At 34.4% G+C, this 14,163-nt stretch overlaps 1 protein-coding gene across 1 annotated transcript in view; it reads left to right on the top strand.

Moving 5' to 3' along the window:
• MCPH1 (microcephalin 1) overlaps nt 1-14,163 on the top strand; it is a 127,487-nt gene that overhangs the window by 17,009 nt on the left and 96,315 nt on the right. The window contains exon 9 of the mRNA XM_084262508.1: nt 4,842-4,954. Coding sequence (XP_084118634.1) covers nt 4,842-4,954 — 113 coding nt within the window. The remainder of the gene's footprint in view (nt 1-4,841; nt 4,955-14,163) is intronic.

Raw genomic sequence — 14,163 nt, 5'->3', positions numbered from 1 at the left:
TCAATGCATTATATAAAATTAATTATTAACTTAGAGGGTTTGACAAACTTGGTTTCAGACTTAGGAAATCATCCAGTGAAAATGTGGAATGGTGACTGTGCCTATATCTGTGGGTAATAAGTTGCTAAACTTTAAGCTGATATTTTGGGTTCACTACATCTGTAATACCTGGAATGCATCATTCTAACACAATTTTTTTAAAAAATGTTGCAGGTATGTGTTATACAAGTGTAAATGTACAACCCACAGTCTGTGTGTTTTGCCATGTGGCATTGTAATAGAATATAATCTCTAAATTATGTGTTTATTAATGTCAGAAAGCAGCCTGGTTTTCATTAAACAATCATTAAAAGAAATGGGGGAGGAGAAAATGTTTACTACTTTTAAACTTAGGTATACCAGTTAATTTTAGACTGTATTCTAACTTTTAATTATGATCCGTATTCTAGTGTGGTATGGTTTGATTTTCTCCCTGGACATCTTGTTTGAGAACATATTTTGGAGGAGAGAGAAAAGGAACAGTATTCAGCAAACAAAAAGCTGTATCCAATGTTTATATTTTTTATTCTTTATGTTAGGAAGTTCTGTAAGTCTCAATTTGTGATTTTAGTGATTTTAATAATGATTGTGATTTCTTAATGATGGCAGCTTTCCCAAATACAATGTTTTCAGCTTTGTGCTTGTGTTACATAGTCAAGTACAACCTCAATTTGACAGCTCAAATGAACTCATTTAAAAATTGAAGGAATCAGTAACGAAAGGTGGGTTGTGTTTTCCCTGATGCAAGTTCTGTGGAAGAAAATGAAAACTTTCTTTTAAACTTACTACTGTGAGACTGTATGATGGAATAATTGATTTTTATTTAATATGGGCTTAATATTTCAACTTTTTTTTTTCCTCGAATGTAAGTTATGTCTTGTACTTGTCAATTAGTAAATAAATAGTAAGCTGTTTTGTTTTTCTGGATGTTTTATTTGATTTGAAAGCTGGTAAACATATTTTTAAAAACTAAAGAATTATTCTCACTTGAAACATTTGATTTTTGAAGTAGAGGTGTAATGTGCAGACTAATCTGAAACTTTTCAAGTCCTAATGCTTATGTTGTAGCAAACTTCATGGTCCAGTTGTTTTGCTGAACAGCAACAGTCATAAGCATAGCTACTTAATTTTCATCCTACTCCAAGTCATAAGTCAAGTAGAGAGCTGTCACAGATACAAGAGTGAAAAATAATTAGGTGTTATAAGAATACTAAAAGTTGCTTTCCTGTTCATATTCACCTTTTCATTCTGAACTAAATTTTCTATCCTGATTAAACCAGCCATACCTGAAAAATTGTAGTGCTCTATAGTCAGTAAGTGCTGTGTAACTAGGTTTTGAATATCAGTTTATGGAAATACAATAATACTAACTTTTGTGAAAGTAAATGATCAGTGTTACTAGGAAAGTCTAAGACCTTTGTCATTCATGTTGTAAATTGTTTTTCTTTGGAACCTAGTCCACCTGCTTATAACTTTTCTAGTAGGGCTGATGGTAGGCTAAGTTGAGACTTGTATCAGATGATTTAGAATGTCAAAAATTGGTCAGATTTGATTAATTCCTACGACTTTTTCTCCGAAAGCTACAAAAATAAATAATACTGGGCAAGGAATGCAAGAGTATGCTCTTTTAAGCTTTATAATCCTAAAATCATTTTGTAATTTGAACTCGGACTTAGCATTATTTCCAATCTTAAAAATAAATTGAAGGCTTAGCTAGCTGAATTTTAGATAATTTTGGCAAATGTGGGAGGCAAATATTATCTTAGCCAAAATATATAAACTCAGATCTATTATACTTTAATTAATGTACTTCATTATTAAAATAGTAAATCTAGAAGATCATTCTCTTCTTTAGTGCAAAAATGGTTAATTAAGATGAATGAGTTTTACCTGAGGCTTTAGGTGCTTAATGCTGCTAAAATACAGTTTATGTCTTTTAAAGCATATGTGTGAAAACTTCCTTAGATTTGATGTGTCTTTTTAATTCCATTTTGTAAGAAGACAAGCTCATTAAAAATATTGCAGGATGTCTTCTATTGATAGTTTATGTCCTTTTAAAAAAACAGATGAGGTGTGATGAAAAATATTTCTTCTTTGATGCCTTTTGTTTAGCTTCACAAAATCTTTAATTGCAACTAATAAAACCAACAAAAAAAATTGACAAATATTTCTGAATAGAAGAACAAGTCGCTGATTATTTTGATGTAGTGAAATTTACAAAACTTGATGGCACTTGTTCTAGAACACAGGAAAACTAGCTAAAATTCTTCTAAACCATTAATAGGTTGTAGTGGGCACATAAACTTTCAGAAGACTTGAAGAAATTGTGTTTTAAATAGCATTTTCCCATGCTGGATTAGTAACTACATTAATAATAACACAAGTTATGAAATATTCTGTACATATTTACCTGAAGGATTACTAATGATAAATTCCAACTTACTTTCTTCATACTCGGGGTAAATAACTGTGGATAAATACAAAACAGTATACACAATATAGCTTAATTTCAGTGACACTTCGTTGTGATACTCTTAAAGTAGAACAGTGTAGTATAGATCTTTTGTTTTATTAGACAGACATGATTGATGCAATCAAAGAAAAAACAGCTCCTTGTGCCTAATCATTATTTTGCTTTACTCAGAGAAAACATAACATGGAATTTTGAAGATAATATTCTGGTTCAAAACTTTCTACTAGTAATAAATGATCATGAATTAGTAGAAGCTTAAATTGCAAATTAAAGTCACTTTAATTTGTTATACTTAAGAGCACTGTCAGAGTTGTTGATTTTTGATACCAGTATTGAACAGGGTTTTCAAAGATATTTAGGGAATCTAATAGACTGCAGTGTCATGAGTTAGCTGCTTATTTGACCTAAATTTAGGTATAACTAACAGTGGCTGGAATTGCTTCCAAAAGTTCTGTTGACGTTATCTGAAATACCCTAGGAAAAACAACTAAAGATGAAAACTCACTTGTGGCTGAGCAACTGCTTTAAAAATAAGCAATCAGGGGGGAAAAACAGGCAAAAAAAAAAAAAAAGTGAAGCTGGAGGCCTACAGGATGGAGAAGCTCTAAGTGCTTGAGATGGTTCCTGATAGTCAGGAGAGAAGTAGGAACTGGATTGCTAAGAATTGTTCTTTTTTGTGTCATGCTTAAGATCCCTAAACTGAGAGGAGGTAGTGGACCTCATCCCCAGTTCTTGCTTTCCTGTAAATATGAAGAACCAATGAGAGTGAACCATAACTGGAAAGACGTCCAAGCATACAGGTCTTGAGCCTGTAATCACAAGTGGGATGAAACCTGTGGAGCTTGAGCATTCAGTCCAGGAGTGACAAAAGGAATATTGCACCACTTCTTGGTGCCTCCATCCCCAACCTCCCCACCCAACTCCCTCCCCCTGCCACAAAAACAGTGGATTGTCTTTGACTGAAATGCCTTGCTGGAAATCAACAGATACATGCCTTGCTTTACCTTCATGTGCTTTGGGTAAAACAATAGCGTAGATGATCTCTCCTGACATCCCATGCAATCCTGTTCTGGTGGGGGCTTTGGTTTGCTTTTTTTTTTAAGATTGAAAATACAGACTTAAAAATCACATTTTCCAAGTGTAAGGAGATACATTTAAATTTCTTAGTTGTTTTTATTGTGCAATACCAAATAAAATTCACATAGTAATTATTTCTCCCTTTGTTAAATGACACTTTAAATACTGAATTTAAATTAATTATTGTACCTGAAAGCCAGGTTTACTTCTAGTACACCAAAATTACTGTAGCATTGGGTAAACTCATGTGAAGCTTGCAACTTTAGCTTGAAGTAAATCAAATTTTGACTAGTATAAGGTTGTAATTTTGAAATAATCAGAAATGTTGTTCTGTCATCTCAAAGATTAAGAGTTTTAAGTAAGTGACAGAGGAAAATTAAATGATTCTTTAAAGGCCACTTTAATCTCTAATTAATAAACTAACTGTTCTCCTGCATTGCTTTGAAATGAAAAATTAACAAATGTCCTGAATTAAATTGGGAAAATTGTCTGCTTAAAACTTCAGTAATTATAAGTTCATTGATCAGAAGTTACATCAAAGTGGTTCATCTTATTTGAGAAGTTAGCTTGCTTGCAAGATTGGAAAGTAAATTATGTAATGCTTATAAACATCATCACACAGAATCACAGAATCATAGGGGTTGGATCATCCTGACAGTATTGAAGAATTGAATATATGTTAATTCACAAAACAGCTGATGAAAAATACTGCTTTTTGGCAGCCACATTTAGAGTACATTCTTATAGATGGTGCCTATATATACGTGTATATATACATATATATACATATATATAGTATAAAATAGGACTTATATGCCTGCATGGACATGCAAAACTTTGCCTGCTAATAGCTTGTTAGATTTTTTTCAAGTTTCAGACCTTCAGATCATTTCAGATGAACACAGTATGTACTGAAAGCATCAACATTTCAATAAGAAAGGAAAACAAATTAACCGCCACTTCTTCATACTACCAGATATCTCTATATTCAGAGAAATTGCCAATTTTGCAATAATTAGAAAGCAAGTTAGCAGATTCTCTACTTGCGATTACTATATGGTTTATAAGATATTGGAAGATGGGAGTTTTACAGCTATTTTATTTACAAAATCAGGTATTGAAAGATGAAGTAAAAATTACATTCCTAACTTATAAATTAATTTGATTTAGCTCTATGTGGTATGATAATATAATTGGTGGCAGTTTCACAAGATTGCATTTTTCATTTCAAGTTTCTAAATTTGGTTTCTAGGTGATGAAAATGAAGTTTCAGAGTGTCATGTTACTGACGGCTCTTGCAAAGTTTTTAATGAACAAAAGAATAAGCACAATGGGGGGGTAAGAAAAAACAGAAGACTCCAAAAGGTCAGTTTAACTGGACTTATGGTTTGTTAAGCTCTTTCTTTTTCTTGGAGAATTTCTGAGTGCCTTTGTATGTACAAAAAAACACCCAAACCAGCACACTTTTATGCATTACCAATTTAAAAACTTTTCTGAATCTCACTGTCCTAGAATTGTTATGCAAATGGTGTTCAAAGACAGTATGTATGACCGTGGAACTCTGCTTTCTGGAAACTTGTGGCAGAGTCATGACAAGCTGATATAAATGAGGCTGGTAAGCCGGCTCAAAATGTTAGTTGGAAAGCTACTGAAGTAACACAGAAAGATGGCTGTTCTTTTTGGAGGAGTTATGAAACGGGGTAGGAGTTTTAGTTTGCTTTATAGTGGATAATCCCCAAGTGCATATTGCTGCAGGTTAAAGAGTTATGCAATATTTTCATCTAGACTCAGGTAAAGCTAAATTTCTTAACTTGCTATTTGAGTTCAGTTTGAATGCAGGGAAAAAAAAGGACTAGGTGAGGACTGGTTCTTTTTAAGATGTTTTCCCTTTTAAAAAATTCTGTACTAAGTAAATATAAATTTGATCAGAAAAATAAGTTACTTTTAGCAATAAGTAGCAAATTGTACAATCAAAATGAGAGCTTGTTTTGAGAATGGGAAGTCCTAAAGCACTAAAAGATATCAGAGATAATTACATGAAATAAATTGTTACATTAGTAGCTGTTGGTGGACCTTCAAAGAGATTGATTGCTGATTTTGATCCTCTTTTTATGTAAAAGTTCTGAGGAAGTGCAGTTACTAGGCTGGTCAATTTTATAAACATTGTTAATCTCCATTAATTTCTCAGGATTAAAATAACTGTTTGACTCTTGCCTGTATCTTGCTGCATGTTAATTTTCTTAGGTTTTTGTTATAGTTTTTTCTTTTCCCTAAATATATACATATATATTTTTTGTATAACTAATAAATGTATGTATTATATAGAATGTATAAATCAACTTCAGTATCCATGTCCTTCAAAACTTTATAAATCTACTTTTTAAGCTAAAGCATCTATCCAGACCAGCTTCATTTCCTGCCACAGAAGTCTGACTAAAGCTGCTAAATGTATATCCACACACTAGTCACTGGCTCTTCCTATCTGCACAAACGGGGCTTGGAGATTTATCAGATTTGTTGGTGCTGATTCCTTCATCTGTCTAATTATGCAGCAAGGCATTATACAGTAGTGCTAGTTTTGATTTCATTCTTCTGACAAAAAGATTCCAAGACAACCATTACATACTTAAAAAACCCAACAATGTGTCTTTTTTTATTGTTCCCCTTTTTCAAACCAGGGGCCAAACATTGTTCTTGTGGTCAAAAGCAATGTCTTTGAATGGTGATTCTTGGTGTTTGCTAAGCTTTCTCTTGCAAAGCGTGCTCATGGGGGGTGTTTCACGGTAGCTAGAGCAAATTCCTGTTCAGTGTTTTGAGATGGCTTCCTTCAGCCATCTGTTTCTGCTGGGTGGTAATACAGATTGACTCATCTGGGTAATACAGTTTGACTCAAATTAACATATCAGCACAGGCTTTCTTTCATGTGATAAATGTTTTGAGTTGTTTTTATAGTTTTAAAGGTTTCCAGTTGCAGTTTGGCTGTGCAAATTCATATAGAGACAATGGTGAGGTGTTGGGGGGGGAGGTTGGGGGTGGGTTTTCTTGTGGTGGTGGTGGTGCTGTTGAAAGAACTTCATAAAACACTTTATCTGGTATAACCAGTCTGGCAACCAGACTTGCACTGAAGTTTTACTTAAATTTTCCTTGAGCAATTGTCTGTTCATAGATAGCAAATGTTTATAGGTATGTCTGTAAGTCTATTTTCCATTGCTTGTATGCAATACATAGCTGCAAAATTTCTAAAGCCAATGTTGGAGATCCCTAGGAAGTTCCTAGTGAAGCAGTTTTAAAAGGATGTTGTTCTGAACAAACTTATGCTGGCTATCTGAATTGTTTTAAAGAATTAAGATGCAAAGCACCTCCCATTATGTTCTTGAAGCTTGAAAAATACCCAAACATTATACAAATCATAATAAACACTTTTTTTGATGTCTGCAGCTTAAACATTGCAATATTTTCCTAATGTTTGCCAAAGTGAAGTTAGAAACATTTCGTTTTCTTTTCCAAAAAAGTATGTAGTAGAAATAGCACAAATCTTAAAGAAAATATTTCACTGAATCATAGTATTATGAAGAATCTTCAACGATTTATTTAAATCTTATTGACAGCTTGTTAGGAATTCAAGTGCAAAAGAAATTGCATTTCCTAGCTATTTTAATGGACTAATGTTTCCAGAAATATGGTCACATGAATGTCCAGAAGTTTTATATCTAAAAAAAAGGGGAAAAAAATTCCAACCTTTAAATTATAGTCATTGGAGACTATATGTAGTTTTCTATTGAATAGTTCCAATATGAGGCTCAGATCATATTGCTGGTGTTTGAGGAATCTGTTGTGTCATCTGTTACGTTTGTTGCTTAGCTGTAAGTCTCTTGATTTAGGAAGCCATGTAAATTGCAGTTAGGTTTGGGTTTTTTCATAGAAGAAGATTGTGAAATATTATACCTTTTCAAAAACATTTTGGATGTTTACTGAAGGTAATTCCTAGACAGTCTCTGAACTGAACCTTTTTAGAGTACTTTAGTTATAACTCATTCTTTATAGTGTATACTACAGTGAACACTGCAATTATAACTCATTCACTACAGTGAAGGCATGTCAGTAGGCATTTGGATTTCACTATATAATAGTAATTTTTTTAAAAGCCATACAAAAATATGTCAGCAATATGACCAGGTGTGTTAACTTTTTTTTCTTCCATGGCTATTTCAATTTGCCACTGATAGTTCCTTTAATGCAAATCAATCTGTAGATTCTGTATTTCTTTGCTGTGCTAGTGTGTTAGACACTGGTTTTCTTCAAGACCTCATGCAGCTTAATTTCCTTGTATTTTGTTTTATCTGAATTTATAATCACAAATGACTGTTCAGGCCCTTTTATATCACAGTTTTGGATTTAAAATACTCATATTTTCTTTATCTATACTGTTTATATAGGCATGCTTACTCAAGTCTTAACATGGAAGACTTCTAATCAAAGTATTCTAAAATTGTGATATAAAAGGCTGTCAGCTAATAAAAGCTGTGCAGACAGAGCGGTTTATGCAGGCACCTGATGGCGTGTTGGGGGAAGATGAGTAAGATTTTCAGAGATCTTCATTGGCATCAGACACAAGCTTTTTGGATTTAAAACTCCACTACCACCCTAGAAAAACACCACAAGTGTTTTGTTATGTTGTACATATTCAGATGCAGCACATAAAGGTAGATTTAGAGAACTGACCTATAAATTCGAAATTTTTAGTTTTGAGATGCAACAACCCATAACTGAGGGTAGTTCCAGATTCTTTTGGCACAGAATTGGTGAGGACAAACATTATGGATTAATGCCTATGAATGTCAGCAGGTGGCTTCCCTGGTCTAGAAATCTAAGTTGATGGTACTGGATTGCAGGGATAAAATAAACCCTTTATGCATTGTGATACATTTTTCAGTTATTCCATGGAATTGGGTACATAGCTCTTTGCATAGAGGGGGCAAAGTGAAGTAAGTAAAAATCATAAAGTAAAAAATAATGTATTAAAACAAATTAGTGCTTTAATCTGTTGGTACAAGGCTTGAGTACATATTAAGCATGTTTCATTGCTTAGTATCACAAAAAGGATTACATTTGTCCCAGTGCTTGTTACATATGATACAAATATGCACATTTTGTACTTTAAACTGATCAAAGGCTCATGGATAATGAATTAACTGTCATTTTTATAAATGGCAAAATTTTTATAAACAAAGAAAAAGTTACTTCATATTTTTAGAGGGATGGGAAAGGTGATAAATAACTTTTAAAATATCTAGCAGTATCACATTACCAGAAATGCAATAGGAACAAATTTTACACAAAAAACCCCCACTTAAAATACCATTTTCTGGGTGAATACAAGAAATTTCAACTATGTGAAAAAAAAGTTAAGCATCGTGAGGCATAATTAAAACCTTATTTTCACAGAGAAGACAGTATGAAATTCCTTCAGTTTTGTTTTTAAACAGATTCATCTTGACTTGTATTTCTGTAGCTCTTGGATTTAGGTTAAGGTAATGTTATCAACATTAAAGAGAGATTTGAGAGAAGAAAGTTTTATTAAAAATGTAAGCTCATGCCGTGGAACACTTAGTGTGAAGGCCATTTTTAGATCATGTTATCAAAATATTTTTTGAAAGTATCAGTGGCAAAACAAATTTTAATATCCTGAAAAATCTATAAAACATGAAGTATCTTGCCAGAAAATCAGGAAATTAACTTTATGTCTATATTTGATATGTACATTTGTAAACTGTCATAAACATTGTTTCACTTCAGTGGACAACAATTTTTATTTTCTAGTTGCTTTGAATAGGAATATATTTTAAACACTGATACTTGACATGTTACTGACTTCAAGCTGCAAATCAGTATTAAACTAGAGTGAATTAAAGAATCATACAATCACATAATGGTTTGGCTTGGATGGGACCTTAGCGATCATCTAGTTCCAAACCCATGCCAGGGCAAGGACACCCTCCTCTAGCCCAGGCTGCCCAAAGTCCCATCCAACCTGGCCTTGAACGCTGCCGGGGAGGGAGCAGCCACAGCTTCTCTGGGCAACCTGTGCCAGGGCCTCATCACTCTAGTAGTGAAGAAATTTTTCTTAATGTCTAATTTAAATCTACCCTCTTTCAGTTTATAGCCATTACCCCTTCTCATGTCACTACATATTGATGTAAACAATCCCTCTCCAGCTTTCCTGTAGCTACCTTCAGGTACTGGAAATCTCCAATAAGGTCTCCGTGGAACCTGTTATTCTCCAGGCTGAACAAGGCTATCTCTCAGCCTATCTTCACAGGAGAGGCGTTACATCCCTCTTGCCATCTTTGCGGCCCTCCTCTGGACTTTGTCCAAAGTGGAAGCATGCAAGTGCATTTACAGTTAACAGTGAAACTAGAACTACCTACACATTACATGAGAAAAAAGATGATGCAGTGGGGGCGATGGACAGGTGGTCATTGAAAATTATTCAAGCTGATTGCTTCTAGGTGTAGAGTTGAGATGAGTGACTGAAGTTACAAATTCTAAGAAAGCTTCATGGTACCATGAAGATACTTTCATTGTATTGACTGAACATGTGTTGGTCTGGTTTTATGCATATCTGATCTGATCCTAGAATGTTTCTTGTTCACAAGATGTCTCATCTTACATGAAGTAATCCTGAAAGTCTCTGACCAACTCTAGCTAATGACAACTGAATAGTTGATTATTGTTTAACTGTAGTTACCTAGGTGTCTCAACATATAGTCGAAGAAACAAATTGTTGGAAAACAAGATTCTGAGGAGACTGCATTTTGGGACAAGTGTGTAGTGCTAAAAGGATCTAATGTTATACATCACTGCAGAAAACTTGCTGCTTTGGAGCATCTGAAATATGCCACTGAAAGGGACACTGAAGTCCAACAAGAAAGTTTATTTTTACTGGCAAGACACAGCTGTTGCTATATCCAAAATAGAGCTGTGGTTATTTGTTCCAAATGTCCAGGTTTTGTAGTAATATTAGCATTTGAGAACAAAATGTCATATCAATAAGTAGTGTTAGTGTTTGTTTCATATAAATGGAATATGCAGTTACTCGTTTGATAAAATACTTATTTCCTTTTGGTATAAAGTTAAGTAATGAAAAAATTGAAGAACTTTATATTGGCCTAATGGATTTTAAAAGCATTGAATGCTAGAATGCACTAAAATGAGTATCAGCAATGGTAATAGAGCTAAAATCACTGACAAAAGTTCTTTGTAAATATTTTAAGAAGCAGAGTCTCAAAATGCTGCCTGTCACTTAGTTCTTAGCAGTTATGCTCAAGCTTTGCAGAGAATAGCACTCTAAAGGATGCCTGTGTATCCTGTGGTTTGAGAGTTTTATAAATCCTGCTGTATGTTTAATCTCATGAGTATTTTCAGTCAACCTTTGCAAGGCAGTTCTGGTTCTGGACTTTATACAGCTACTGAATTTGTCCCCCACATTTCTCTCAAATCTAGCTGAAGGCTTCCAGAACATCTGCTGCTGCACCTTACAGTGCATGCTTTGGGACATGTCCTAATGGCAACTGCTTCATTATCACCACTTTTCCTCCCAAGTAGATCTCCGGTAGATGAACCTGGTGGGCTGATTCATGGCCTTGGGTCCCTAGAAATCATTCTCTTAAGGCAGGTTTCATGCTGGCTATTCTGGACTACCTACTGAAGTGCTATGGTCTATTTCTTAGCTTGAAATTGTCTATTACTTAGCTTGAAATTATTGCCTTTGTAAATCAGTACCTTTCTATGACAAAAGAGACAACTCAAGCTTAGGGTGTTTCTGTTGTCACAGGAATGCTTGCAAATGCTGTTCACTCTCATGTTCTGGAGCACTGGAAATGTGTCCTGTGACAGTGTTACAGGATGTGGTTGATTTTGCAGTTTTAGCACACAGGGGAGTTAAGACTCAGGAGTTGAATGTGCTCATGTTTTTACATAAAATTGTCACTAAAATTCTGTTTAACAGATTAACACATTGGTTTGTTTTTCAAGCCTTATTTAAGAAATAGTGGCTAAACTATGTGGCAAGTTTGGGGTTTTGTCTGCAAAGAATTAAGAAAAAAATTTTTTTTAATTCTTAGAAGATTGGTGATGTGATGTTTTCATCTATTTATGAGGTCTTACGTAAAGTCAGAAAATATCTTTTATTATTACTATTAGGCAAATAGGAAATTGCTCAAGAGCTATACACAATGAACAGTAGGTAGGAATAAGCATCAAGAATAAAATCCTAGAATCCCAAGTTATTCCAAGTACATCTATGCCATCTCCATCCTTTAATTTAGAAGTCTATGGCATTCTTGGATTTGATAGTGGAAGGGCAGCTTAAGTGCAACTCTTTCTTGTTCAGAGCACGAGAGGAACGTGCTTAAAGGTTGTATAAGAAGCAAGAGTATACAGTCTGTGCTTAAAACATACATACCTCACTGCTGGAGATATGAATGCACCTTATCTCTAGTTACTGGTAAGTGATGATTCTTTTCTAGTTTTGGGGTACACTGTTACATTTAACACTGAGGTCATAATCATCATGCCAGAAACCCAAACAATCCACTGGACTGCAGCTGTGGCTTGTAAAACTGAAACTATTTTTCCTCTTGGCATCAGAAACTACCAGAAGGAAAAGCAACTGCTGGTTAGATCCTCTTTTGGGGGGAAATTTAACTCTTGGAAAAAATGAACACCCTACATAAACTACTGGTATCTGGCATGACTCTATGGGCCGGAAATCCTTTATATGATGGAACTGCTTTGTAAATGATGGCCTCACAGCTCCTAAAAATTGTTGAAGACTAATCTGAACCAAAAGACTTCCTAAACTCCATTTCATCAGCATTTCACGTCTTCATTAACATTTTTAAAAAATAATTTAACTAATACTGACATTCTTTTCTACATTTAAATTAAACATCTTATACATTAGTAGTGAGATCTTTGTTGATTGAATTATGAGCTCGCAAATAAGTCTGTGTGGAACAGGAATATAAATATGCAATCAGTTAAATAGGAAAAAATCTTGTACCGCATTACTCAACAGATGTACTACCCTACTAGTATAAAGAATCAGAAATGCTGAAAACAGTGGCCCTTGATCCTAAGTATTCACTACCAAAAAATGCCACAACTTTTAAAAAATAATTTTGTGCATGTATGATTGATTCATAATCCTTTAAGATCCTAAAAATAAAAAAAAGTGGTTGGGGGTTTTTTTAATTAATATTATACCCTTCATAATATTGCTGTTGCACCTTAAAGCCTGAAATAAGTATTATTCAGTTGTTTACTATGGTGTCTAGAGGGCAGTAAAAGTTTACGTCAGGGTGTTGACTGTCACTGGGCTACAATCTTGTCATCAGGGTATTTACTAAAGTTTATAGTCTTGTATCTTAAAACAGCCTAGACATAAATCCAGGCTTGTCATTTTTGGGTTTCAAACATGTTCAGGATTATCTTCACCTAAAATGGCACGAATTGCTGTGTAGTTGACAATCTCCAGAAACTTCAGCTATCCAAATTAACCTCACGGTGTTAAATTTGCAAACCCTCTATTTAACAGTTGGGGAAAGGAAAAATGGTTCTTTCCCTTTTAAAATGGTTCCATCGCTACAGCCTGTGCAATCAAAGTGTGTTTCTCTATAACACAATTGCATCTGCCCAATGAATGATCCACTGTGAGCAGTGTTAGCTGAGGCACTGATGTCTGTAATGAAGTGCCTGAGGCAGATGTAATTTTTAAGGACCCTTCCATGATGGGTGACAATCACCATTACCAGAAATGGAATGGATGGCTGATGAGGGCTTATCAAAGCATTAATTTCACTGAAGCTACTCTACTGTTTCCCACTACCCTTGTGGCTTGTTTTTTCTTTCACAGGTAGGGCATAGGGTATCTCAGCTGAAGCTTTATGAGGCGCTTTTATTTGGTCAGCTGTCAAAAGAGATTGTTTGCTTCATTTGACCATTATGAAAGCATAAAACAGTTTTTAATGTCTGAACATATTAAATGGATTCACTTCTACATCATGTTTAATTTTTTGTTGAAATTATTCACAGAAGGGGAAAAAATTATTTCTGATAACCTCGGTGAAACTGGGAAGTGGAGGGGGAAGTTCATGTTGTTTAATTTCAGCAGAAATTAACTATGCCTGTCTTTCTCACAAATCATTTGAGAAGATGAGTACATGTTGGCCATTATTTGGTGCTGACGACAGAATTAGTTTATGCCTTAGTATGGCATTTAAAATGTTTCTGCTTGCATGTGTGAGTTTTTTCCATAACATAGTGTTCCCTCACAATTGCCCCTCTTTCTTCTGTGATTTTGACTTTTTGAGCACGAGTGTCCTTCCTTCACCCAAGCTTTTCATTTGCTGTTAGCATCTAAACTATGAAGTAGTTTTCTCCTCTGCTTAGCATCCCACTTCTTGAGGTTCATTTCTATCAGATTGGCAGTGTCTCCCTCTGTGTCTCCTCAGGTTTTACACTATATGGTCTAGAGATGAGACTTTCCTTGTAAAAGGCAGTTCAGAACTGGG

Source organism: Gallinula chloropus (genome assembly GCF_964237585.1).
Source record: "Gallinula chloropus genome assembly, chromosome: 3".
Taxonomy (NCBI): Eukaryota; Metazoa; Chordata; class Aves; order Gruiformes; family Rallidae; genus Gallinula; species Gallinula chloropus.
Note: the sequence above shows the minus strand (reverse complement) of the source record. Positions and strands in the feature narration are given on the sequence as shown.